Below are 25,964 nucleotides of genomic sequence, written 5' to 3' on the forward strand. Positions count from 1 at the left end.
AGTATGTTACAATGTATTCAAATTAGATTTTAAGTTATATCACAGCGTTAGAAACTAGAATGAAGTTTTCAATTTTGTATATCTGCATCATTAATAAGTTTCTGGAGTTCCTCAAAATGCAGTTTTGACAAGTCATTGGTGTGAAACATAATGGGAATTATTTAGTAATCAAGAAATATGAAATGGATTCAGTTAACTTTGAAATGCTTTTAAAAATAACATTTCCAAGATTCCAAAAAATTACTCAAATATAATAGAGTTTCTTAGGAGAGTGCTCACTCTTTCCGTATTTATGTTTGTCTTTCATGATAGCAGGTAAAGCAGGTAAAGTCCATCTGGAAGGATTTATTTTGCAGTTTTAACTTTAATTTCTTTTAACCAATTTCTCTTTGAAGTGACGGATGCAATTTAGAATGCATCTAAAGACTAAACATAATAACTTCTTCCTTCTAATTTTAATTTGTTCATCTATCCCCACCCCCAAATAAGTGATAATTAGTCCATGTTCAAAGGAATATCAACTCCCATATACTCAGTAAAACCCAGAGAAAAGCAAAAGCTTTCTGGAATGCAATTTGGGGAAGTTAAAGAGATCAGCTTCTAATGGCACCATGTAATTCGTTATACTCACAGTTAACAACAGACAGATAGGTTAGGTAATGATGTAACAAATAAATCATCCCCAGATTTCAGTGGCTTAAAACGAGAAAGGTCTGTCTGTCTGTGTATCTAACCGTCTATCTATCTAACTATCTATCTGGACACAATACCTTTATTTTATCTATTTACTTTTATGTGGTGCTGAGGATCAAACCCAGTGCCTCACATGTTCCAGGCAAGTGGTCTACCACTGAGCCACAACCCCAGCCCCAGAAAGGTTTATTTTTGCTCATCCCGCATACCCCCCCAAAGTTCAAAGGAGTGTTAGGAGCTCTGCTCATGTTAGTGACTCAGGGACTCAGGCTTGATGGAGCAGCCACCATGTCAAATATGCCACAGGGACAGGGAGCTTTGGGTGAATCTTCATGGCAGCAGTCACATGTTCAATCAAGAAGCAACACATGTGGGCTGAAGCTGTGGCTCAGTGGTGGAGCACTTGCCTGGCATGTCTGAGGCACTGGGTTTGATCCTCATTGCCACATAAAATAAAATAAAGGTATTAGAAAAAAAATCATGCAATACTTTAAAAAAGAAAAACCAACACATGTACTTCTGTCATCTTTTATTGATCCAGATTAATTTCATTAATTCCAAATCCCCAACCCTTGGGAGAGCTGGAAAGTGTGGTCCTTCCAGGTCTCCTGAGAGATGTACCAGTACCAATACCAGTCATCAGTATTTTTGATGGCTGCAGAGATGTGTCAGTGTATATCCCTGCATTTCAACTCAAGGGGAGACATGTTCCAAAGCAACTATTAGTTTTCATTTGTAATAAATAATGGAAATGTTGGGCTGGGATTGTAGCTCAGTGGCAGAGTGCTTGCCTAGCGTGTGTGAGGCACTGGGTTTGATCCTCAGCACCACATAAAAATAAACAAATAAAATAAAGGCATGCTGTCCATTTACAACTACAAAAAAAAAATAATGGAAATGTTTCTCACTCAGGGTGTTGCTCTAGAATCTGGTGTTATTACAAATACAGTTTTATGAGGGGTAACAACAGCTGCTTGTCTCATGGCTTTGAACCATGATTTGGCTTTACTCTCATGTTAAGGGTCATGTTTTGGTAAAATGGAGACTTTTCTAAATCTACTGTGTTCTTACCTACTGTGGAAGGATTGATGAGGATAATAAACATATAATTCTTGGGGGTGTGTTTCCAACAACCGACTCTAATTTTACCTACTTTTAAATTCATGAATTTTCTGTACACATGTTTTGTGATCATAGATTTTTATGTTTTTTAAGAATTTTTTTAAAAAATTTTAAACATTGGGTCATTTCTATTTATTCAGCATGAACAATGTCCTACTCCATAGAGAATTTAAAAGATTTATTGCTGTTTTTTTTTTATCAAGAACATCATATGAAGGGTTCATAACTTCATATTGGATATTTAGGGTTTGCCAATATTTGATATTATAAGCAATGTTTTGATGAACAACTTTCTGTATTGATCTTTGTGTGCATAATTTTCTTTTTTTTTTTTTTACTGGAGACATTTTTTATTGAGCCTTTTAGTTTACATGAGGTAAAAGGCCAAGCAGTTCTTCTCCTTAACCAAAGTTTTATGCAGCTATAATAAAATATTTTAGACTTCAGGGACTTATAAAGGATTACATTTCTTAAAAGTTGGGGTCAAGTAAATAACTTTTAACTCTTTGAATTTTCCAGTTGACTCTTCCCTTATAACAGAAACAAGCTCTAATTCAGTTTCAAGGGCAAGTTTTATCGTTGTTGTTGTTGTCATCTTTAGATCCCAAGTACTTGGTTAATTCAATCAATATCCACTAATTCTACTTCAAAAATGAGCTTTGCATTTGGTGGAATTTTGGCATCAGGCTGTCCTTTCTTTCCATAAGCCCATTCAGGTTCAATCTCCAGTCGAGCCTTTTCTCCTTTACTCATAGTCAAGAGTGCTTCATCCCATCCTCTGATAACTTTGCCCACTCCAACCTTAAAACTTAAAGGCTTGGCATTTTTCTTCTTCTTTGAACTTGTTTGAATATTGGTATCAAAAACAGTCCCATCCTGAAGTGTTCCTGTATACCAGCAGTGAACAACATCTCCTTTTTTGGGAAAGTTGGTTTTATCTCCCTTTTTTAGAACAGATTTTGTATATTTTGGTGGACCCTCATCCAGAGTCTCTTCAGATTTGGTTTCTTTGGGTTTATCTTCATTAAGCTTCACATTTTTAACTTGCTCAGACACTTTACTTACACTTTCAGTACCCTTGAATCGCTTACTTTCAAACAGGTGGTTATAGGCTGTAACCAAATGGTCCTTATTAGCTGTCTTGGCTACATTTTTAATGTTGCCTAATAACTTATGCTCTGCAAGAAACGAGTCTGAACCGTGATCCTGTAGAAACTTGATAATGTCCTTCTTGGGAAGCTGCTCACTGCGCAGCTGCTCCACGGTCCACGCCCACTGTGGAACGGCCGCCGCCATCTTCCCCCGCCGCCTCTGCTTTACTCTGTGAGCATAATTTTCATTGCACCATCTGTCCCCCAGAGAATGTGTTCATTAGCACAGTGAACAAGCACATCTTACCACCTTAGTTTGATATGGATTCTGAATATTGCAGCCATGTCTTTCACCTAAATGATCTAAGTAAGCCCATGGTGTCCTTAACACATCAGGCTTCAAATGGCAAGACTGGCAAAGTGTCATGTTACAGAAAATAGAGTGTGAAGTCCAGCCACTCTTTTTCATTGGTGCTAATAATGATACCAAGTAACTGAATGGACATTTCACTGTAGGCTCTTGAGTAGTAGTTGTTTTATCTATCTATCTATCTATCTATCTATCTATCTATCTATCTATCTATTTTCCTTTCGCTCTAGCCAAACCTCAGAACAAATAGAGTGAGCTGATATTTTACCCTGAGAAAAATGAGTGTGGGAGAGGTTTGTCTAAGTTTAAACAGCTACTCAGTCCCTTCAACTGTTATCAGACTTTGAGGATCTAGGCTTGATTTTATTTTATTAACTGTCTAGTTTTTAAGACTTATTCTCTGAAGATGTTACCTGCTGAGAGCCACAGCCGAGTCAGAATGGCCCCTGGCATTTTGCCAATAGTATTGGTTGACAGGTGAGGCATTACTATCCGCCTCGGCTGCTACTTTGGAGTTCTCACGCTACTTTGGAGTTCTCTTGGGGATTCCCGGAGAGTTCCCATTGGTTGGGGAAGTGTAGGAGGAGGGATTTCCGGAGGAGATTTTCTGGCTGCGGGTTCCTGGACCAGCCGCATGGCATTCGGGGAATTCCCCGGGAGCGTGTGTGAAGTGTTTTGGTGGAGTTCAAAAATAAAGTTTGTTCCTGCTTCAGTGGCTCGTGATTTGTGCCCAGACTGCGGCATTTGGCGGCCCCTGCGGGGAACGCCTGAAGCTCTGGGGTAAGTGAAATTGCTCGCCCCTAAGGGAAGGTGAGAGAATGGTTGACCATTTCAAAAAACAATGTGTTCTTGTTTTGATTTGTTTTGTTTTTGTTTCAAGCTGCCTGTCTCTAGAACTTTCTCAGGCAAACTGGGAAAAAAGGTTGGCTCAAGATTTGAAGTTGTTCGCCCCTGAGGAAGAGATAGAAATAGACCACAAATGCACATGTCAAGAAAATAGGAAAATTGATACAATGATTTTTTGTTCCATTTTTGTTTCATTCTGTTTCGGTTTTGTTTTGTGTTATCTTGTTGGGTTGCATTATCTTTATAGTAGATTAGAAATTAGTAAAAAACAAACTGAAAGAGTGTTAAGTAAATTGTTAGAGGTTCAGACCATGGAGAAAGACATTTTAGATCAAGCAAAAGAGAAGGTCTCTCGAGCTAGTCAGATAGAGGAAGAAAATTTAAAGGAAGAAAGCTTAGAGGAGAAACAGCTATTAGGGAAAAAGCTACAACAGGAGGCTGCTGCTAACACCGTTCTATCACCAGAGGGTGTAATTCAACCAACAGCTCCACCTATAGAGACAGCTGAGTGGCCCTCAACCCCTGTAATTGATAGATGGGATCCTGAGACAGGACCTCAAAGATTAGCATGCCCTGTACTTGAGCAGGCAGGAGGGCAGCAAATTCACCGTGATCTAGATTTCAAAACAGTGAAGCACCCTTCACTGTAAGCATGGTCGAATCCATTACCAACTTGGACATGATGCCAGCAGATTGGGCTAGCATGTGTAAATCTGTGCTAAATGGAGGACAATATTTGTTATGGAAGGTTGCCAATGGAGACGGCTAGGTGAAATGCAGCAGCTGGTTACCCTCAAAGAAATCTAGATATGTTGTTAGGAAAAGGATCTTATGAGCGTCAACGACAAAAAATTGAATATGATCCTGCTATATATGCACAAATTGCTGCAGATGCAGTTAGGGCATTGAAGACTTTACAAGGACATGGAGATTTACAAGGTCAATTATCTAAGGTAATACAGGGAGCTAATGAACCTTATGCTGAATTTGTAGATAGGCTTATTCAAACAGCTACCAGAGTTTTTGGGGATACAGAATAAGCAATGCCATTAATTAAACAACTGGCTTATGACCAAGCAAATCGTTGGTGCAGAGAGGTCATTAGACCATGGAAACATGGAGATTTAAACACATATATTAAATTATGTAGAGACATTAATGAACAAGGGCAAGACTTGGCAGCTGCAGTACAACAGGCTTTAGATGCCAGGCCAAAAACATGCTACAATTGTGAACAAACAGGACATTTTAAAAGGAGTTGCCCCATAGGAGGAAGGTTTAACAAGGCTAGGTATCAAAGGAGTAGAATACCGGGTATTTGCCCACGATGCCATAGAGAGAGACATTGGGCTAATGAATGCCGTTCTCAAACCACCATAGAGGGTACTCCGTTTTCAAAAAATGGACAAGGACCAGGTGTTTACCCATGATATCGTGGAGAAAGGCATCGGGCTCCATTGCCAAAAAACGGACAGGGGGGGCCCAATGCTCCAAGGGCCCATGACCACAAATATACGGGGCACTGGAGGAACCCAGAAACACAATGGAGGAACCCAGCAACACCATCAGGGTAGTGCCCATGACACATTATCCATCAGATCTCTCATCAGACGAACCAGAAGGAGTGCAGGTTTGGACATCTGTGCCTCTGCCAGAGCAGTACTAACTCCAGAGATGGGAGTTCAAATAATTCCCACAGGAGTAAAAGGACCTCTTCCCCAAGGAACAGTAGGCTTATTGTTAGGACGCAGTTCTTCTACTCTAAAAGGACTTATGATAAGTCCTGGGGTAATTGATCCTGATTATGAAGGTGAAATAAAAATTATAGTTAGTTCTCCAAGAGGTATATCAGTAATTTCACCAGGAGATAGAATAGCACAGTTATTAATAATACCCAGCCTACATGATAAATTATCCAGCAGTAGTATAGAAAGAGGTTCCAGGGGATTAGGCTCCAAAGGTGTAGAGTGGGCTATGCTGTCTTTAAATTTAGATTCTCGCCCAATGCTAAAACTAAATATTCAAGGACATGAATTTAATGGGCTACTGGATACAGGTGCAGACCTTAGCATCATATCTCGTCAAGAATGGCCAAAACAGTACGATCTACATACGGTGGGGTCGGGCTCCAAATTCCTCAATAGGACACCCATAGCACAAAAGTTAATAACTAGAATCAACAAATGGGACTTACTCAAACTAAAAAGTTTTTTCTCAGCAAAAGAAACAATAAGAGAGGTAAATAGGGAGCCTACTTCCTGGGAACAAATCTTTACTCCTCACACTTCAGATAGAGCCCTAATATCCAGAGTATACAAAGAACTCAAAAAATTAGACAATAAGAAAACAAACAACCCAATCAACAAATGGGCCAAGGACCTGAACAGACACTTCTCAGAGGAGGACATACAGTCAATCAACAAGTACATGAAAAAATGCTCACCATCTCTAGCTGTCAGAGAAATGCAAATCAAAACCACCCTAAGATACCATCTCACTCCAGTAAGATTGGCAGCGATTATGAAGTCAAACAACAAGTGCTGGCGAGGATGTGGGGAAAAGGGTACACTTGTACATTGCTGGTGGGACTGCAAATTGGTGCAGCCAATTTGGAAAGCAGTATGGAGATTTCTTGGAAAGCTGGGAATGGAGCCACCATTTGACCCAGCTATTCCCCTTCTTGGTCTATTCCCTAAAGACCTAAAAAGAGCATGCTACAGGGACACTGCTACATCAATGTTCATAGCAGCACAATTCACAATAGCAAGACTGTGGAACCAACCTAGATGCCCTTCAATAGATGAATGGATAAAAAAAATGTGGCATTTATACACAATGGAGTATTACTCTGCATTAAAAAATGACAAAATCATAGAATTTGCAGGGAAATGGATGGCATTAGAGCAGATTATGCTAAGTGAAGCTAGCCAATCCCTAAAAATCAAATGCCAAATGTCTTCTTTGATATAAGGAGAGTAACTAAGAACAGAGTAGGGACGAAGAGCAGGAGAAGAAGATTAACATTAAACAGGGATGAGAGTTGGGAGGGAAAGGGAGAGAGAAGGGGAAATTGCATGGAAATGGAAGGAGACCCTCAGGGTTATACAAAAGTACATACAAGAGGAAGTGAGGGGAAAGGGAAAAATAATACAAGGGGGAGAAATGAATGACAGTAGAGGGGGTAGAGAGAGAAGAGGGGAGGGGAGGGGAGGGGAGGGGAGGGGAGGGGGATAGTAGAGGATAGGAAAGGCAGCAGAACACAACAGACACTAGTATGGCAATATGTAAATCAATGGATGTGTAACTGATGTAATTCTGCAATCTGTATATGGGGTAAAAATGTGAGTTCATAACCCACTTGAATCAAAGTGTGAAATATGATATATCAAGAAATTTGTAATGTTTTGAACAACCAACAATAAAAAAATTAAAAAAAAAAAAAGAATGGCTAAAACATTGGCCGTTACAACAAGCCACTCAAATGCTTCGAGGCCTAGAAGTGGCAACTAATCCCCATAGAAGTGCAATGGTATTAGATTGGAAGGATCCTGAAGGATGTGAAGGAACTATACAGCCATATTATTGGATCATCTTCCTATAAATTTATGGGGACGAGATGTCCTAGATCAATTAGGTTTGATATTAACAAATAACATCAATCCAAATGTGCCCACTATTAGGGCTAGACAAGGTTTCAGGAAAGAAAAAAGATTAGGAGAACAAGGCATAGCAGCACCAATTCAAATAGATCAAGGAATAAATAGACATGGATTGGGTTTTCAGAAGGGGTCACTGAGGCAATAAAAATTACTTGGAAATCAGAAAGACCAGTATGTGTTCCTCAGTGGCCCCTGACTAAAGAAAAGATACAAGCAGCCCATGACCTGGTCAAACAACAATTATCGGAGGGACATATACAACCTTCCGTATCTCCCCATAATACTCCCATTTTTGTCATCAAAAAGAAATCTGGTAAATGGAGATTATTGCAAGATTTAAGAGCCATTAATAATGAGATGATTATTTAGGGACCTGCTCAATCAGGGATTCCTCAATTGTCTGCTTTACCATAAACCTGGCACGTTTTAGCTATAGATATTAAAGATTGTTTTTTTTTTTTCAATTCCAATTCATCCTGAGGATAGTCCACGTTTTGCATTTACTATCCCTGCACTGAATCATGAAGGTCCTGATCAGAGATATGAATGGAAAGTACTCCCTCAAGGGATGGCTAACAGCCCAACTATGTGTCAAATTTATGTTAACAAAGCAATCCAGCCACTTAGAAATCAAAATCCTGAACTACAAATATTTCACTATATGGATGACGTATTGTTAGCACACAAAGATAAAAACACATTGCTAGAATGTTATGCCACACTTACAAATTTATTACAAAATTATAATCTAGAGATAGCAATAGATAAAGTACAATTAAATTTTCCAATTAATTATTTAGGAGTTCTATTATCCTCAATCATGGTCTGTCCACCAAAAATTCGTAAATTGGATAAGGCCTTATCTAGGCATACCAACCGGAGAGTTGGAACCTTTATTTGATATCCTAAAAGGTCCATCAGATCCAAATTCACCCCAAATGTTAACGCCTGAAGCAAGAAAGGCATTAAAAATTATTGAAACATATATGGAAAATATGCATTTGGATAGAATTGATATAAGTTTGCCTTTATTATTTATTGTAATACCATCAAAAATATTCCTACAGGAGTATTTTGGCAAGAAGGTCCATTATTGTGGATACATTTATCTTATTCTCCTAACACTATTCTTACTAGGTATCCTGAGGCTGTAGGACAATTAATACTCAAAGGAATAAAAGCAGCAAAGGGAGTATTTGGAATTTCTACCAATAAAATTATTACTCCATATACTATGGATCAAATTGATGAGTTAGCTAATGAGTTAAATACTTGGGCAATAATCATGTGTAAATCTAATGTTTCATTTAATAATCACTTACCATCTAATCCTTTGTTGTCTTTTTGGTCTTTGCATCTTATAGTTTTTCCAAAAATGACAAGAAAAACCCCTATCATGAATGCTCCAAATGTATTCACTGATGGGTCAAATAATGGTACAGCAGCAGTAGTTACCCCTGATCAAACTTTTACATTTTTAGTACCCAAACAATCAGCTCAAAAGGTAGAGCTTAATGCAGTTTTACAAGCTTTTGTGATGTTTAAAGATTCTGTATTTAATTTATTTTCTGATAGTCAGTATATAGTTAATGCTATAGTATCCCTTGAAGATGCTGGTAGGATTTCTCCTTCCTCTACTGTTTTCTCTTTGTTTTCCACTATACAAAGTCTAATCTGGGACAGAAAAGATCCATTCTTTATAGGACATATCAGAGCACATACAGGATTGCCTGGAGCCCTTAGTTTGGGCAACGATTTAGCAGATAAAACTACACATGACATACATATTTTCTCTACACTAGAAGAAGCTACAAATTTTCATAAAAGGTTCCATGTCAATGCTAATACTTTACAAAAGCATTTTAAAATAACTAAGGAACAAGCTAGACAAATAATAAAACAATGTCAAAATTGTGTGACCTTTTTACCACAAGTTAATCTTGGAGTCAATCCTAGAGGATTGATACCTAATCATATTTGGCAGATGGACGTCACACACTTGCCAGAATTTGGAAAATTAAAATATTTGCATGTTACAGTTGATACTTCTTCCGGATTTTTGATGGGCTCCCTTCATGCCAGAGAAAAAAACTAAAGATATTATAGCTCATTGCTTACAAAATTTTGCCACTGTGTGCGTTCCAAAACAGTTAAAAACAGATAATGGTCCTGGCTATACCTCTACCTCTTTTAAACAATTTTGCGCATCATTTGGCATTACTCATATAACAGGAATCCCATACAATCCACAGGGACAAGGCATAGTTGAAAGAGCTCATCAAACTATTAAAATGTACTTATTAAAGCAAAAAGAGGGAATTTGAAAGGGGTATATATCCCCCAAAGATAAACTTAAAATAACCCTTTTTACTCTAAACTTTTAAAATTTGGATTCATCAGGGCTTAGTGCTGTGGAAAGGCATATGTGTCCAAAAAATGTACATAAGCCTAAGGTACTTTGGAAGGATATTCTAACAGGACAATGGAAAAGTCCTGACCCAGTGATTGCCTGGAGTCGGGGTTCTGTTTGTGTGTTTCCACAGGGAGAACAGCAGCCGATCTGGATTCCAGAGAGTCTAATCAAAGCAATTTCTACAGACCAAAAAGAAGATGATTTGACTCAAATGCATAACTGCTGATATCCAGAGCTCCAGCTTGGCTATTCTTACATCTGCAACAGTGATTAACCAGGATGCTTTTTTCAATATCTATTTTATTATTGACTTTTCCCACATCATAAAGTTCTATTTTATTTTTGAGCTCATATAGACCTAGGTTAATGTTTTTCTGATCAGTTTTATTTTTTGACTGTGGAGTTTTTAAACATTGCAATGGAAATTTCACCTGTGAAAAACTACAAGGCCTTTACTATTATGTTATGTGTTGTATATATTATGTTATGTGTGCACACTTCTGTTTTGTGTTGTATGTGTGTATGTGCATATGTTCATATATTCATATATGAGGAGCGCTCATGAAAAAATGGATCCGAATTTTTTTTATTCACGTGATTTAAATGGTTTAATTTAAATTGGGTAAATAGCTGTTGAGGATTGTTTTAATATGTGAAAAACAAAAGGAGGTTAACAGATCTGTTTGTTTACTTTCACCTTTCCTTTTCATTATATTTAATAATTCTGTTCAGGATAATGTAAATTGTTCAGAATATTGTTTTCTTAATACCTGTTGGAATGTTACATTTTTTTTTTAGCATCATTGCCAGAATTCCTATCTTCATCCCAGTGCCAGTGAAGACAAAGATAAAACCAAACTACAGCTTCTTCAATAGTTATCACAACAAACTGTATAAACTGATGCATCAATGAATAATAACTCAACAAGTAATGCTCAATCAAGGAGTCGATTTACTTTGGGAGGAAATGGACATATTGATAAATTTCTCGGCTTTGAACTGCTTGCAGAACTTGCCTGGACTATGTATCACTTGTATACATTGTGAACTATCTGTTGGTGCAGCGAATTGTGGTAATGCTGGAGTATATTTGATAGTGTCACCGGTGGTACAAGTTTTCAAAGGAGCCGTCAATTGGCTTAGTGTCGTGGCATTTCTGTATCCTCCTCCCTTCTGCTAGTGATGGTCTAAAATTTGGGGGCCAACAGAGGTGAGGCAAAGAACCTTACCCCCCACTGGCACCAAGGCCAAATTTGGGGGCCAACAGAGGTGAGGCAAAGAACCTCACCCCCCCCACTGGTGCATAGGCCTATCCACAAGTATGGCTGTTTGCTGGACTGGTAGTCAGTGACGGGTTTGATCCAATTGCAGTGGTACCAACCTAAGACAGGAGGCTGACGCCTAGAGGTCAGCTCATCCGATGATGGGTAAGGACCATATGTTGTATTGGACAACCTAACAGGCATGGTCCCTAAGCCACATTGCTTGTTGTTTAATTAAACAGAAGGGGGGAGATGCTGAGAGCCACAGCCAAGTCAGAATGGCCCCTGGCATTTTGCCAATAGTATTGGTTGACAGGTGAGGCATTACTATCCGCCTCAGCCGCTACTTTTGGAGTTCTTGTGGGGATTCCCGGGGATTCCCGGAGAGTTCCCATTGGTTGGGGAAGTGCAGGAGGAGGGATTTCCGGAGGAGATTTTCTGGCTGCGGGTTCCTGGACGAGCCGCGTGGCATTCAGGAGAATTCCCCAGGAGCGTGTGTGAAGTGTTTTGGTGGAATTCAAAAATAAAGTTTGTTCCTGCTTCAGTGGCTCATGATTTGTGCCCAGCCAGACTGCAGCATTTACCTGTACCTGTAGTTTTTAAGGTGCTGTTCACTGCCTTCCACTTTGTACAACACTGGCTTAAGTAGACCTGTAAAGTCTTTCCTTTATACTACACACGCCTCCCAAATCTTTGCATGATTAGAGACCTAACTCACAGAAAAATTCAGAAAGTGCATGTGAATGAAGGAATGACCATGTGAGGCTGTCAAGCGTGGCTAAAAACTCCCTGTGTAGACAAGAGCAGAACAGGGAGGTGTGCTGTACACAGCCCACCACTGTCTGTACACGGGTAGAACTAAGTGTTCTTACCTAAATGGAAGAGAAAAATGTTCAAAGTGACTGTTTATCCCAATTAAAAATAGTTACCTGCTGATTGGAGAAAATTAGACCATACAGAAAAATATAAATAAGTAAATAAAATTCACTTCAAATTTCAGCAACAGATGTTGTTTTAACCAGTCATTCTTTTTAAAGGCATTTATACACATAATTTGCACAGCTGTAATCACATATACTTTTGTATCCTGGTTTTTAACTTTTTATTATGCCCATTAAAATGTTTTCAGAAAGACACTATTTGCCTCATATTTTCCCATTGTAGGAAGGGTCTTAATTCATTTTTGAATATTTGGGGTCTGTCAGTGTTTGGTATTATAAATAATGTTGTGATGAACATCTTCCTATATAAATCTCCGTGAGCATGACTTTCAGTGCACCATCTGTGCCCCAGAGTCCCTTGATTGGTGACACGTACCTCTACTAACTGACATTGGACATGTGAAACTGGAACTATGCAGCCAGAGCTTGTCAAGAAGACAAATAGGGTAGCAGTGGCCTGTCTCACTTTCATAAAGCAGACTGGAAACAGCTATAATTTTGCAGGCCATTTGTTTGGTTAGAAGCTGTTTGCCTCATTGATTCCACTCATGATGTATTCTGAAAGAATGAAGGTGACCTTAGAGAGAGCCAGCCATTTGGAATCCAATTAATCAAGCTTCAGGGAAGTTTGGCATCCAACAGCAACCCGAAATATCATGATCTGTCAGATTCTTGTTACTCAGAATTAGAGTCTAGGAAGGGATGTGGATTAGGTGTAGCCGGTGGGTAGTCTTCTGGAGACAACAGAAGAGCTCAATCATCAAAACTAAGCAGTGTTTGTTATAGGAATTGAAGGGTTTTTATACAAAAAAACCGAAAATTGTATTCTCAAATTTAGTGAGTTTTACTGAAGATTACCATGTAGAAGAAACCTTAGTTAAATTTGAGTGTCATCTCACCTGAGCACTAGAATTTTAAGATAGTAGTTTTAGAAATCAAGCTTGTGTCTTTGCTCCCAGGACATCTGAAATATATAACCTGCTATTCATAAAGTTCTTTAAATGGGAGGGGTTCACTTATTTTGTCAGTATGTTGCAGAACCAACAAAAATTAAAATCTGTATTAAAAAAAATACATGAATTGATTTTCAGTTACTTAAGCTACAAACATGAATGCTTAGCATTCATCTCTAAGAGCCTAAGAGGAAAAAGCTTTTACCTTTGATCTAGAATTTATTTAATCTTCTAGGACAGAGTTGGAGAGTCTAGGTCCAAATTCCATGTATTTAATATGCTCCAGTTTTGCTCTCTGTTTCATGATGATAATTTTATCACTAGCTCTTAACACCTTTTGTACTAAATTGCTATATTAATATTAATATCAGACTGTGAAAAATTCAGCTGGTAAGTGGTATGCAAATTAGCCTAATGCAAACTTTAATGGATTAGTGCACTCAAAAATTTCTTTGAGACAAAAGTAACTGGAATTGAAAAAAGACCAACTAATCAACATTAAATGGAAAGATTGCTACAAGTAAAATAATAAAATGCTGCAAAGCAAGTGTGACTATTTTAATCAAACAATATGAATGTAATTGCTGGTATAACCCTTGGATTATATGAGGGGCTGTAAACAGGAATTATTTTTGTTCCCAGTCTCAGTGATAAGAGTTGAATATCATCCCCCCCAAAGTATGCTGAAGTCATTACCCCTGGGACCTGTAAATTTGACCTTATTTTAGAATAGGGTCTTTGAAGATGCAATAAAGTTAAGACAAGGTCATCAGAGTGGGTCTAATCCAATATGATTAATGTACTTATAAGGCAATGGAATTTGGGCAGACATTCACAGAAGAAAGATGGCAAAGAGGCTGTGTGATGGTGGAGGCAGAAAATGGAGTGCTGCATCTCCAAACAAAAGAATGTCTTCCACACGGTGGGGAATTTCAGGGAGTGGTAGAAGGAGGAAGGCAGCTTCCACTCACTCTGGGTGGAGAGAGAATTTTTTAATATTTATTTTTTAGTATTTGGTGGACACAACATCTTCGTTTGTATGTGGTGCCGAGGATCGAACCCGGGCGGCACGCATGCCAGGCGAGCGCGCCACTGCTTGAGCCACATCCCCAGCCCCAGCTGAGGTTTTGAGATCAGTTATAAACACAGGGTCAGCTGTCCAGTGGCTCATCTCTAAACCTGAGGTTTGCAAAATGTGACTGCCTGATGGCCATCAGCAGTACCACCTGTGATGCTGTTAGAAATACCAATTCTCATGCCCCAATTCAGACTTGCTGATCAGAAATCAGAAGCAAGTCCACAGAATATGTGTTAACGCACCCTCTAGGTGGTTCTGAAGCACCCTAATATTTGAGAACTGCTGTTCTAATGATGCCTCTCTTTCCCAATTCAAAATGACACCCTGACTAAGAAACAGTGTCTACTTCATGTGGCTGAATAAAATGATTTGACTTACTTAAAAAATTATTCCTTCAAAATTCTCTGACAATTTTCTTTGCATATTTGCAATTTTCAGATACTTTAGCTTAAAAGCTTTGTGATACATTTTAGCTGGAGCAAAGAGAATCTCTTTTCTCCTGCCTCAAGAATGAAACTCCAGAAGTTTATTTTTAACTACTTTCAACAAGGTGATTTCCACTTGAGTTCAATCTTGCTTAAAGTGATGTTTACGGCTATGGAATATTCCTTGAACAAGATGAGGCTTAAGAATGGGATCTACTCTTGCCTGTGTTCCCTTCACAGTAATGTTCAGCATCAAACTTACTACACATTTTACATGCTCGTTTTGTTTTTGATATTTCTAAATCCATGTGGAGGTGTCTTGCCTACATAATGCTGATTCCCCCAGATCTTGACCAGTATTTGGCACAATGCAGTCACTCAGAAGTTATTTGCTAAATGAATATGTGGATGTTCTTAGTTTTCCAGAATGTGTTTTACAGGTTCTGTAGATTTCAATGTTTATTAATTCATCAAAATGAAAATCATGATTTTTGTTCTTATTTTAATTGTGAGGATGCTTCGTTTCATAGGATCCTCAGAAAATCAATTATTTTTAAGTAACCTGAACAAAAGAATTTGTTAGATGGATGTGGAAATATAACTCAGGGGTACACTCTAGGGTGACATGCATTGGAACATAATAGAGGAGGCTAAAACAGGAGAATTAGAAGTGATTTATGATATAAAACTAACACAAAAGAATTTTTCAGTAACTTCTGGCCATGTGAACATGTCTTTTTTATGGATTATGTTTATATACAAATCTGAAAGTAACGGTGCTAGGCCAAGCACCTCCCAGGGTGCAGTATTTCCACCTTCCTGTCTGCACACCTCACGGCTCCCACTTCACAGATGTTCGCTGTTTTCTCGCGTGTTGAGGATCCAATTTTGATACAGTAGACTTGGTTTCCACCCTTGAAGCACTTGGGGGGCAAGAGGCAGACACAACTGGAAGTGGAAGCTATGATGAGGGAGAAAGGGAGAGAAACAGTGTGACTTATCACAGGATTTAAAGGGTGTTATGGTTTGGAGATGAGGTGTCCCCGATAGCTCAGGTGAGACAAAATGGAGGAATGTACAGATGAAATGACTAGATTATGAGAGCTGCAGCTTAACTGTGGATCAATCATGTGATGGATAAATAATTTGAAAATACTGCTATACTGTGTTCAGGTACAGTGTGGTTGGAGGAGGTAGGTGGCTGAGGGCATGATTTGGGAGTTTATATTTTGTCCGTGGATCCTTATCTTCTCTCTGCTTCCTGGTTTCCCTGAGCTGGGTAGTTTTCCTCTGCTATACCTCTCTGCCATGATGTTCTGCCTCATTTAAACCCACAGCAAATAAATCAGTCGGCTGATCATGGACTGAACTTCTGAAATCATGAGCCCCAACTAAACTTTTCCTCTTCTAGGTTGTTCTTACCAGGTAGCTCAAGCACAGCAAAGAAAATCTAACTAATACAAAGGTTTAGTTTACTTGTCCCAAGTGGGGGGAACTCCCTAGTGGCAATGACTGAGAAAGCTGAGACAATGGCAGTCACCCAAAAGACCCAACAGTGGCTAAATGGAGAGGCCTGAATGCAAGATGGCAGGGTGCACCCCTAAGCAGGATTCAGGAGTTAGGCTATCTCTGACCTCTGCCAGTTTCACTGCTCATATCCAGTCAGGATTTAAGCTATCTCTAGCACCTCCCTCTCAATCACCGCCCACATGGAGCTGCTAGTGTTCACCAAGCACTTCGCATGCTTTATTTAATTGACTAAAAACTATACTAGCTCCATTCTACATGGTATAGATTTAGTCAAATTTCAAAGGTCATTCACATTTTCCCCTAATCTTCCCTCTCCAGTATTAATGTTTCAACCTTCTCCATTCCAAGTGGATTAAATCCATCTCAGTTAAAAAACAAAGAAACAAAAAAGTCCCCAAGTGTCCAAGGTGCCAAAGTATTCCAGTGTTTGTCCTTTCCTTCACACCACTACCTTATTTTGCCAGACTAAGGTGTTCTTTTCTATTCCCGCCCCCAAGTGTACATTTTCTATAAGTCTCACCTCCTCTATGAAGCAATTCACAAACACTCAACCCCATCTTTTCCTCTACTAACTTTAAGAGTATACATTTTTCAGTACCACATTTGACATTTTCTTGTTAGCTTTCATATGTCCTTTTTCCCAAGACAATTTTAAGTGCTTTGTTTTTAGAACTTCAGTGGTTGCTCATACACCTGGGTGTCCTACTCAGCTATTAAACAGATGCTCAACTAATTCTGCTGGAACAATTGATCTTAAATTCTGGATTTGGGGTGCAGATATATGTATATAAGAAGAATTATATTTTATGGGTCTTTGAAACTGAAGTTAACGCATTAAGGGAGTCAGCCTGCGTATCAGCAATGCTGTCTTTAATACCTATCTTCTATTAAGCAGAAGATAGTTATTACCTTTGCGTCTCATAGGAGAAAACAGGGAAAGGAAGTGAAGAATGACTTACATGCGCCATATGTACAGCCATCTTGCCCTTGGTAGGAAACATTTTGTGCAAAAATGCATTTCCTTTCTATGTTCTCTGTCAACCAACTAGAGAAGATTCTAGTTGTGGAAAGTCGCATCCATCATTGGAAGGAATAGAGTTTAGAGAAGTTCAAGGTACCATTCCACCTCTGGTAAGGAAATTGGTTTTCTTAGCTTTTGGAAAGGCCATGGTCACCCTTCTTTTAGTATGGTCATAGTTTAAATGCTCTTAATCTGCTATATTTTTTTTTCAGACTACCAACACCAAAGGGCCCTTCCTACCACTTCCACTAATCAATCCTTGCACAGTCAGTTTTCACATTCCCATGCTTAGGAAACCCTCCCAGGTCAGAAGATTTCTCTCTCCTACAGCTCTTATCACATGCTGCTGTGCATTAAAGTGATTCATGCAATTACTGTGCAATGTTACTCCTCCAACTACTGTGAACAATTTGAGAGGTACAAAGGGTCCTTTATCTTCCGCCCACTCAACAGGCCTTGTTCAGTGACTTCCACATATTGGATGCTAAATGGATTTTTTGCTGAATGAATTTCCCTTTCCTGTTGGTTGTTGGTGGATATTTTTGAAATTTAGACGGAACATTTAATATTCATAAAAAATAAGCTCCCTGGGGAAGCCATTTCTTTTAACTTTTGAAAAGTGAACTTTATGTTACTTTGAAGTTCTATTCTAAAGTGTTTCTTATTTCATTTTAGATAGAGAAGGAAAAGAGTAGCAAAGAGCACAATGTAATCAAGAACACCATTTAATCAAGGTGACATTCAATTCAACTCAAAATTACTAATATCCCAACTTGCTATGAGTAGGTGGAGTATAAAACACATTTCTAGCTTTCTCTTCCTTTGTAAATGCATTAGCTTGTACATTGATGCTATTCTATAGTGCTACTCCAAACAGAATTCTTGGTGACACTAACTTTTGTTCACCAGTTTAAGAAGCCCGGCAGAGACAGACCATATCTTTAGGGAAAAATGCTTTTAGTTTTCTGATTATGTTTGGGATTAAAATATATTTTAAATTACTTAAATCTCTTATTAAGAAATGAACAAGTGTTGGGTTGGTTGCTCCAAAATGTCCTGCTAGTTTGAGGAATACTGGTTAAGTATTCAAAATTTTTAGCAACTGCCTCCCCCCCCCCACCCCACCCCCGCCCCAACTTAGATTTCTGAAGTCTTTGGGCACTTAGATGCAGGTATAACAGAGGGGTTATAGTAAAGCAGATATTTGATGAAAGTTGTATGCTGTTAGTTAATTTTTGTTTGGACAGATTTGAAAAGAAAAATTTGTGGAAAAATAGCCAAAAGAAAAAAAAAATATTTTTAATAAAAGAGTTTCATGAAGACTTTTCTTCATAACAAACAAAGAAGAATGGACACTAACCCTAAACACATTCCCAAATGTCTGACCCATCTACCATAGTATGAACAGGTAGATGGGTCAGGTATTTGGGAAATCCTCCCTGATATCCATATTCCTCTTATTATATATATATATATATATATATATATATATATATATATTTGAGAGAGAGAGAGAGAGAGAGAGATTTTTTTAATATTTATTTTTTAGTTCTCGGCGGACACAATATCTTTGCTTGTATGTGGTGCTGAGGATCGAACCCGGGCCGCACGCATGCCAGGTGAGCGCGCTACCGCTTGAGCCACATCCCCAGCCTTCTGTTTATATTTTTAATGATATTTTTATGTTACATTTTTTCAGAGAAAAAAAACCTTAGAGTTAGTACAAGAAGAATGCTGCAAAATGCCTTCAGGTTTTTTCTACCCAAATGATTGTTTCTGAGAGAGCTGGCATTGGGTAATGGTGTTAACCAAGCACCCAAAATATGAATAATAGAGTTTTTAAATCTATGAGATGAATTAAAAGTGTCTACAACTGGGCAATGTACATACAGGGCTCTGTTTTTCTGTATTTTGTGTGAAATTGTTTGGTTCAGATGTGGCATGAAGGTCAGCAGTCCCAGGTATTCACCTCCTGACCTGTGGCCATTAAATGGCCTGTTCATCTGTGCCACTCGTGTGTACCCTCTCTCATGGGCCAACCTTTTGGCCTGTCAAAGAAGTTGAATCTTGATGAACAGCTTTGCATGGATCAGGAAGAACTGGGTTTGGGTAATACCTCTTTTCTTTTTGGGACTGAGCTGATTGGGCCAGAAAAGGAAAGAGAGAGCAAGAGGAACCCTATGATTTCTGCATTTCTTCTTGTAAACTAAGGAGGTTTTAGCAAAAGTTAGATGTAACAATTCAGCAAGTTCCCATTGGATACTTTACCTGCAGATTTGAGATACATTTTTGAAAATGTATTGCAAGGCAAATTTAGATGCCTATTTGAATTCTATTAATTCCTAATCTCTGACCATCTTTGTGTTTTATATGAAGCTTAGTTGGGGCTATTTCAGGGTCAGACTTCATCTTACATCAAATGTACTGCTGTGAAAATCCTACTTCCAAGAAATTCACAAATGTACTGCCAATAGCAACGTACTTATGGAAAATGGAGATTTAGTGCCTCTTCTTAAGAATTAAATTGGCAGAGATAGGAGCATGATTTTGAGACTTGGTGAAGGTGTGGGAGGACAGTCTCTATTATGTGTTTCAGATTGGAATACAATATGGTAAAATCATCTCTGGAAAGCAAGCTGATGCATTAAATCAGTCAAAACTTTATTCCTAAAAATAATACTTACTTAGAAATTCTATTTTCTGAGTTTTATCCTAAGGAAATAATCTTAAGTTATATATCTCTCTGTGTGATAGATTTATCTATCATAGCACTGTTGACAATAGAAAAATGCAGGGGGAAATTCAAGAATCAAAACAAAAATTGGTTAAATAAATCACAGAATGCCCATTTTGCAGAAATCGAAAATTATATGGAAGAATCACAGATAATGATGAGAAATTTGTTTTATGATCTATTAAGTGAACAACAACAATTTATATATCACATAGAAAGTAATTATATTTTATTTTTTAAAATTTGCACTATGTGCAGGGTCACCCCTGAGGTGTGCAAGGCCCCAGGGATAATTTTTACGAGAGCATCTGTCTATATAAATAATCAGTCACCCAAATTAGTGTGTCAGCACCATACCAGCAGTCCAATATTAAGTAATCGTGAGCAAGAAGACCCTACCAGTTAGTAGGAGCAATCTTGGTTGCTCTCTGGGAGTGAGGATCTACCTCTGGGCTGGAAGTGGCACCATAGGCATGAGTCACACAGCTCTGGGGGCATTTGGTTGATTTGCATGCATGGTGGGTAAGAGAGGCAGCAGAGGGTTGGAGAATATCTATAGGAGAGAAACCAAGCCGGGGTCTCTGTGTACTACTGTTTGCTCAGGGTATCTACTTGAAAAACATTGCCAGCCTTGGCTGATTCCAGGTACTGGAAGATATATCTAGCAATTGTTATCTATGTGAAACCTAGTCCTTCCTGGACTACACTGTTGGCCCCTTGTATGTTTGAACCATCCAAGAAAAAATTAGACAATTCTGACCTGAAGCATGAAATCAGAGAAATGCTCTTCTCACTGGGATCTAAGGTTTTACTGATTTCACTTGAATAGAAAAGAAATTGGAAAGATATACATCCACATTACAGTAATTATTTCTAATCATGGATGGTTTTGTGCTGTTTAAATCATTAATTTTTTTTGTGTGTGTATTTGGAATTGAACCCAAGGCACTTTAACCACTGTTACATACCTAGTCTTTTTAGTTTTTATTTTGAGACAGGGTCTCTCTAAATTGCTGAGAGTCTTGCTAAGTTTCTGAGACTGGCCTCAAACTTGAGATCCTCCTGAGTCACTGGAATTACAAGCATGTTTCCCCACCCCCTCTTCAACAGATAAATGGCTAAAGAAATTGTGGTATATATACACAATGGAATATTAGTCTTAAAGAAGAATGAAATTTTGGAATCTGCCAGTAAATGGATGGAAGTGGGGAATATCATGCTTAGCAAAATAAGCCAATCCCAAGGAACTAAAAGCTGGATATTTTCTCTGATATGTGGATGACAATTCACAATAAGTTGAGGGGTGGGGGCTAGGTAAGAATAGAAGAACTTTGTATTATATTGAGGGGAGTGAAGGGAGGGGAGGGGGTATAAGGAGGAAGGATAGTAGAATGAATTGAACATTATTACCATATGTACATATATGATTACACTACCAGTGCGATTTTACATCATGTACAACCAGAAGAATGAGAAGTTATACTCCATTTATGTGTGATATGTAAAAATTCATTCTACTGCCATGTATTACTAATTAGGACAAATAAAAATAAGTTCAAAAAAAATTTTCCCCCCCAAAATGTATTTTTTTTTTAATTAAGGAAAGGTTAGTTTTAAATTGATGAAGTGTAAATACCAAGATACACCATACCGTCTGAGATACATCATCAGGGAGAGCATGTCTAGGGACAGTTGCGGCTATGGCTTACCTGAACATTTTTCCCAGTCGTAGCACGTGTCATAGCCACAGGGTTCCTTCTTTGTGCTATTGGATGCAAGTTTTATCCTTTCAAGTCTCCATTTTAACTGTGGTCCCTCTTGGCAGGTACCAATATGCAGGAAATGGAGTTTCTGATTATTTAAACATTTCTCCGCCAAAAATTTACAAGCAGATGAAGTCAAGTAATGGCTGGAATCCATATCAAACACACAGATATCTTCTGAGTAATGACTGCCCAAGGAAGGAAAGCAAGCATTTATATATGAAGATCGGAAAACATAGATGGCACTTAGTCGATTTAATACGTAAACTTACCACCCAGTTTTCTTCCCTCATTTTTTTTTTTGCCCAATTTCCCCACTTTCAATCCCTCATTTCATCTTGCATGCTGCCTGGGATTCATTTTTTTAGTCTTGGTATTCCTCCAAATTGACTTCAAGCTAGTCAAAAGAATGCAGTAATAAAGATCTTCCATAATTCGACTTCAAACAACTTTCTTTTCTAAAATTATTTTCTCATTTTCCTAAACATCTCTTTATCACCTGATGGTTGCTTTGATTGTTTTCTTGACTGCTAAGATAATTCTTCCTTTTTTTGCCATCCAGCCCTGCTCAGTCGGCACTGTGTTATCTCTCTTCTCTACCTATGTATATCCAGCTCAGTGTCTGGTGACATTTTCAAGTTCACCCAGATCAACCCAGCCCATGACCTTGAGTAGCTTCTCTGAATTCTAAACTACTCATTAAATTGAAACATCAACTTAGAACATGTAATATGGATTCTAGAACATTATATTGTTTTTCAAGCGTGTGCTGTGATTAAGAGGATGAACATTTAAATCGTTCCCCATATGACTTGTTTCATCTTCCTGAATAGATGGATGGGGCCTGTTACCATCCAGAGGTAACAAGTGGCCACAGTTGTTTTTTTTTTTTTTTTTTTCTCTTGTTGAGAAATCAAGTTCTCCTTGATTATTCCAAATTTGAGTTTCTTGTCCAATGTCAACCTTAAAGTCAACATGCCAATATGAAAGACTGTTCCCAGGAACTAGAACCCCAAACTGAGAGCAAAAAGCTGTGGCTCCTGTAACACCTTAAACCCCACATAAAAAAAGATTTGAAGTATATAGGAGGTGGGTGGAGAGGAAAATCAGAGTTAAAATAGGATTTCCAGGACACAGCTTGTATTCTCAGGATTTGGTATCACACTGAAAAAGAAAGAAGCTTCCTCTGATTAAATAGACAATGTGAATGTCCTGTGTATCTTCCAGAAGACCATCTACTGGTGAGGAGACTGTAGTGGCAAGAAGCCACATGGAGGAGGGTAGACAGAGTCACCTTTGGGCTGAATTATGTCATGGAGTTAGATGGAAAAGCACCCTGTTGGGGCTGGGGCTGGGGCTCAGTGGCAGAGCACTTGCCTAGCATGTGTGAGACACTGGGTTTGATCCTTAGCACCACATAAAAATAAATAAAGGCATGCTGTCCTTCTACAACTACAGAAAATGAATTTAAGAAATTAAAAAAAAATTGATGAATAATTTCAATATTTTAAAAAATAAAAAATAATGAAAAAAGAAAAGCACCCTGTTGGACTCTCCGAAAACAACATTTGCATCCTTCCAAAAAAAAAAAAAAAAAGATCTGAAGTATATAGGAGGAGGAATATGAGAGCCCAGAGGAATATGAGAGCCCAGTCAAAGTAAAGCGTGAAATATTCCCAACTGGGCAGAGTCTTGGCTTTCTACCCAAGCATCCATTCTTTTACCTCTTCAGTAATTGAACTCTAATTTTACTCAGAATGGTCATGTGTTCCACTAAAGAAAGACATTCCTTGCAGGTGCCTGTGGCTCTGGGAATAAGAAAAAGTTAATGAGATAGAAGCAAAGGGTAAGTCTTCTGGGAAAACTTAAAAAGAAAGAATGCACTCTGATTTTGGTCTCCCTTCCTGTTCCAGCAGTTTTGACTGTGAAATAATTTTAAGGATGGCAAAACTGAGAACAGAAAAGAAATTCTGTCTTATGGAAAATGGGGGAACCACCAAGCCAGCTCTGGACCACCCATCTCTACATTTATTTTGTGACATAAAGAAACAATCTTTTATCTTCAGTGAATGCTACTTTGATTGTTCTTAAATTCAGCCCAAACTACCCCTTAAATTAACGAGCAATGTTGACACTCCAGTTTTGTTTAGTATGGAAAAGGCAGTTAACCAACAAAGAGGAGACAGTCATGGAAGTCATGAGAGGACATGTCATTTTTCTTCTTTATGATTCCCAGCATGAAGAAAAAATAATCAAGTGGCAAAGATGTGTGTGTGTGTGTGTGTGTGTGTGTTTGTGTGTCTGTGTGTTTGAGGTCCATGATCACACCACTTCCTCTATTTACTTCAAGCTATTGTAGTTGCAACCTTTTCCTGTTCTTAGTAGGGGAAAGGAAGGCTTTTTAGCATAGGTGAGTTTGACATTTTAAAATGGAGAAGAGTAATTTAAAACAGAAGTGAGACTGTTAAAAAAAAAAGAAAAGCTATGCAAACTTAGGGAAATAGGCTGAGAAATAATTTTAAAATTTGCTGCCCAGTGGGGAAGGAGCAGTTCCATAGAGCACAGGGTCATCAGTTATGTGAAAATTAATATGCCTCATGTGTGTGCGTCAGGAGCTCAGCTTTTCTATCCAGCCGGAAAGACAAGTTTTTTTCCAGTTTGCCAACACAACCCACTTACCCACAGTCTTCTTCGGGAGACATACAAATGCATTCAGATCCTGACTGTTTTTGACCTGGCTGACAATGCCCTTTTAATTTTGTCAGAATATCTGAAACAAAAGAAAAGAGAGAAAAGAACAGTGCACAGTGTGGATTCCCGTTGATAAGCATGAATTTAGGAGAAAAACCAAGGGCCAAGGGTTCTCATTTATCTCCTGGAGTTCAATCATTCATTTCAGCTTCTTCAAATAGGTTGTCATGAAATATTCCTGCTGAAATGTCCTTTCCAGCTCACTTACACAGTCATTTCCCGTCCAGAAATGCTCTGAAGTTCAGAGAACTAAAGAAAATAAATTGATGGAATTTTTGTTCATTTGTTTTTCAAGTGCTCATTGAACATCTGTGATGTTCCCAGCACTCTGCTAGGTTCTGGGGATAGTGGATTGGGCAAAACCTGACCTGGTCTGTGCCCACAGAGTTTGCAGTCTTGTGGGGCAGGCGGACATTGATCAAACACAATAATACATATAGAATTGCAGCCATTATTAAGGCTATTAAAGAGAAAGCATATAATCAAGCAAATTGATGTAGTGGAAAGGTTAGGAATGGCCAAATAGGGAGGAAGACTGTTTGAAGCAGAAGGAACATCACGTATGAAAGTGCTCCCCAGGGAGGCAGCATGTGACTTTCCTGGAACTGAAAGAAGGGCAGGTTGTTGTGGTTGAAGTGCGGAAAAGCTAAAGCATGAAATATGAAATGGCCTGAGAAGCAGGAATGTAGTCAGCTGTGCACGGTATAACAAGGGCCTTTTTCTCTTCATTTGCTAAGCAGTGGAAGGTCTTTGATGGGTTTTAAGCAGGGGGTGGTGTGAAAAAAAGTCAAGTATGGGTTTTGAAAAAGAAATGGATCCTGGCTTCTGTGCAGAGAATAGATTTGGAGAGGCATGGGGATTCAAGAGAGGCATGTTAGAGGATCCATGGGGCTATTATGGTAATTTGGGTGAAGGGGATGGTAATTTGGGTCAAGGTGCCCTAGGTGAAGTGAAGAGAAATGGATGCATTTGAGTTATACACAGCATGTTAAAACCAATGATATTACATATTATGGTAAGTTGTGAGGGCTTTCAAGTATGATCCTTAGGTTTCTGATTTACATAAGAGACTAGGCATTGTCATCTTATCTGAATGCAAAATTTTAGATGATGCTTAGTTTTAGGGAGAGAAAGGAGACGAATGAACAGTCCTCCTCTACATTTGTTGAATTTATGGTATCTTTTAGGGGAAACCAAGGGGAAAACCTTGGTTACCTTTGTTTACACTGAGGCCAACCCAGAGAACCTTTAGACTGGTTCTGTTGGGCCTGAAACTGACCTCCTGAGCATGTTGGATGAAACCAATGAAGCC

At 38.5% G+C, this 25,964-nt stretch overlaps 1 protein-coding gene and 1 pseudogene across 2 annotated transcripts in view; both read right to left on the minus strand.

The window, feature by feature from the left end:
* Positions 1 to 2,140: 2,140 nt before the first annotated feature.
* Positions 2,141 to 3,130, minus strand: LOC139705719 (peptidyl-prolyl cis-trans isomerase FKBP3 pseudogene; annotated as a pseudogene).
* A 12,317-nt stretch (positions 3,131 to 15,447) lies between these two features.
* The window catches only part of C6 (complement C6), a 76,021-nt gene continuing 65,504 nt past the window's right edge, over positions 15,448 to 25,964 (minus strand). For both annotated transcript variants that reach the window (XM_071611890.1, XM_027936268.3), the window contains 3 exons: positions 24,581 to 24,671; positions 21,848 to 22,089; positions 15,448 to 15,814 (listed from right to left, as the gene is read on the minus strand). In XM_071611890.1, coding sequence (XP_071467991.1) covers positions 15,633 to 15,814; positions 21,848 to 22,089; positions 24,581 to 24,671 — 515 coding nt within the window. In that variant the 3' untranslated portion in view covers positions 15,448 to 15,632. The remainder of the gene's footprint in view (positions 15,815 to 21,847; positions 22,090 to 24,580; positions 24,672 to 25,964) is intronic.

Source organism: Marmota flaviventris, chromosome 5 (assembly GCF_047511675.1).
Source record: "Marmota flaviventris isolate mMarFla1 chromosome 5, mMarFla1.hap1, whole genome shotgun sequence".
In the NCBI taxonomy this organism is placed as follows: Eukaryota; Metazoa; Chordata; class Mammalia; order Rodentia; family Sciuridae; genus Marmota; species Marmota flaviventris.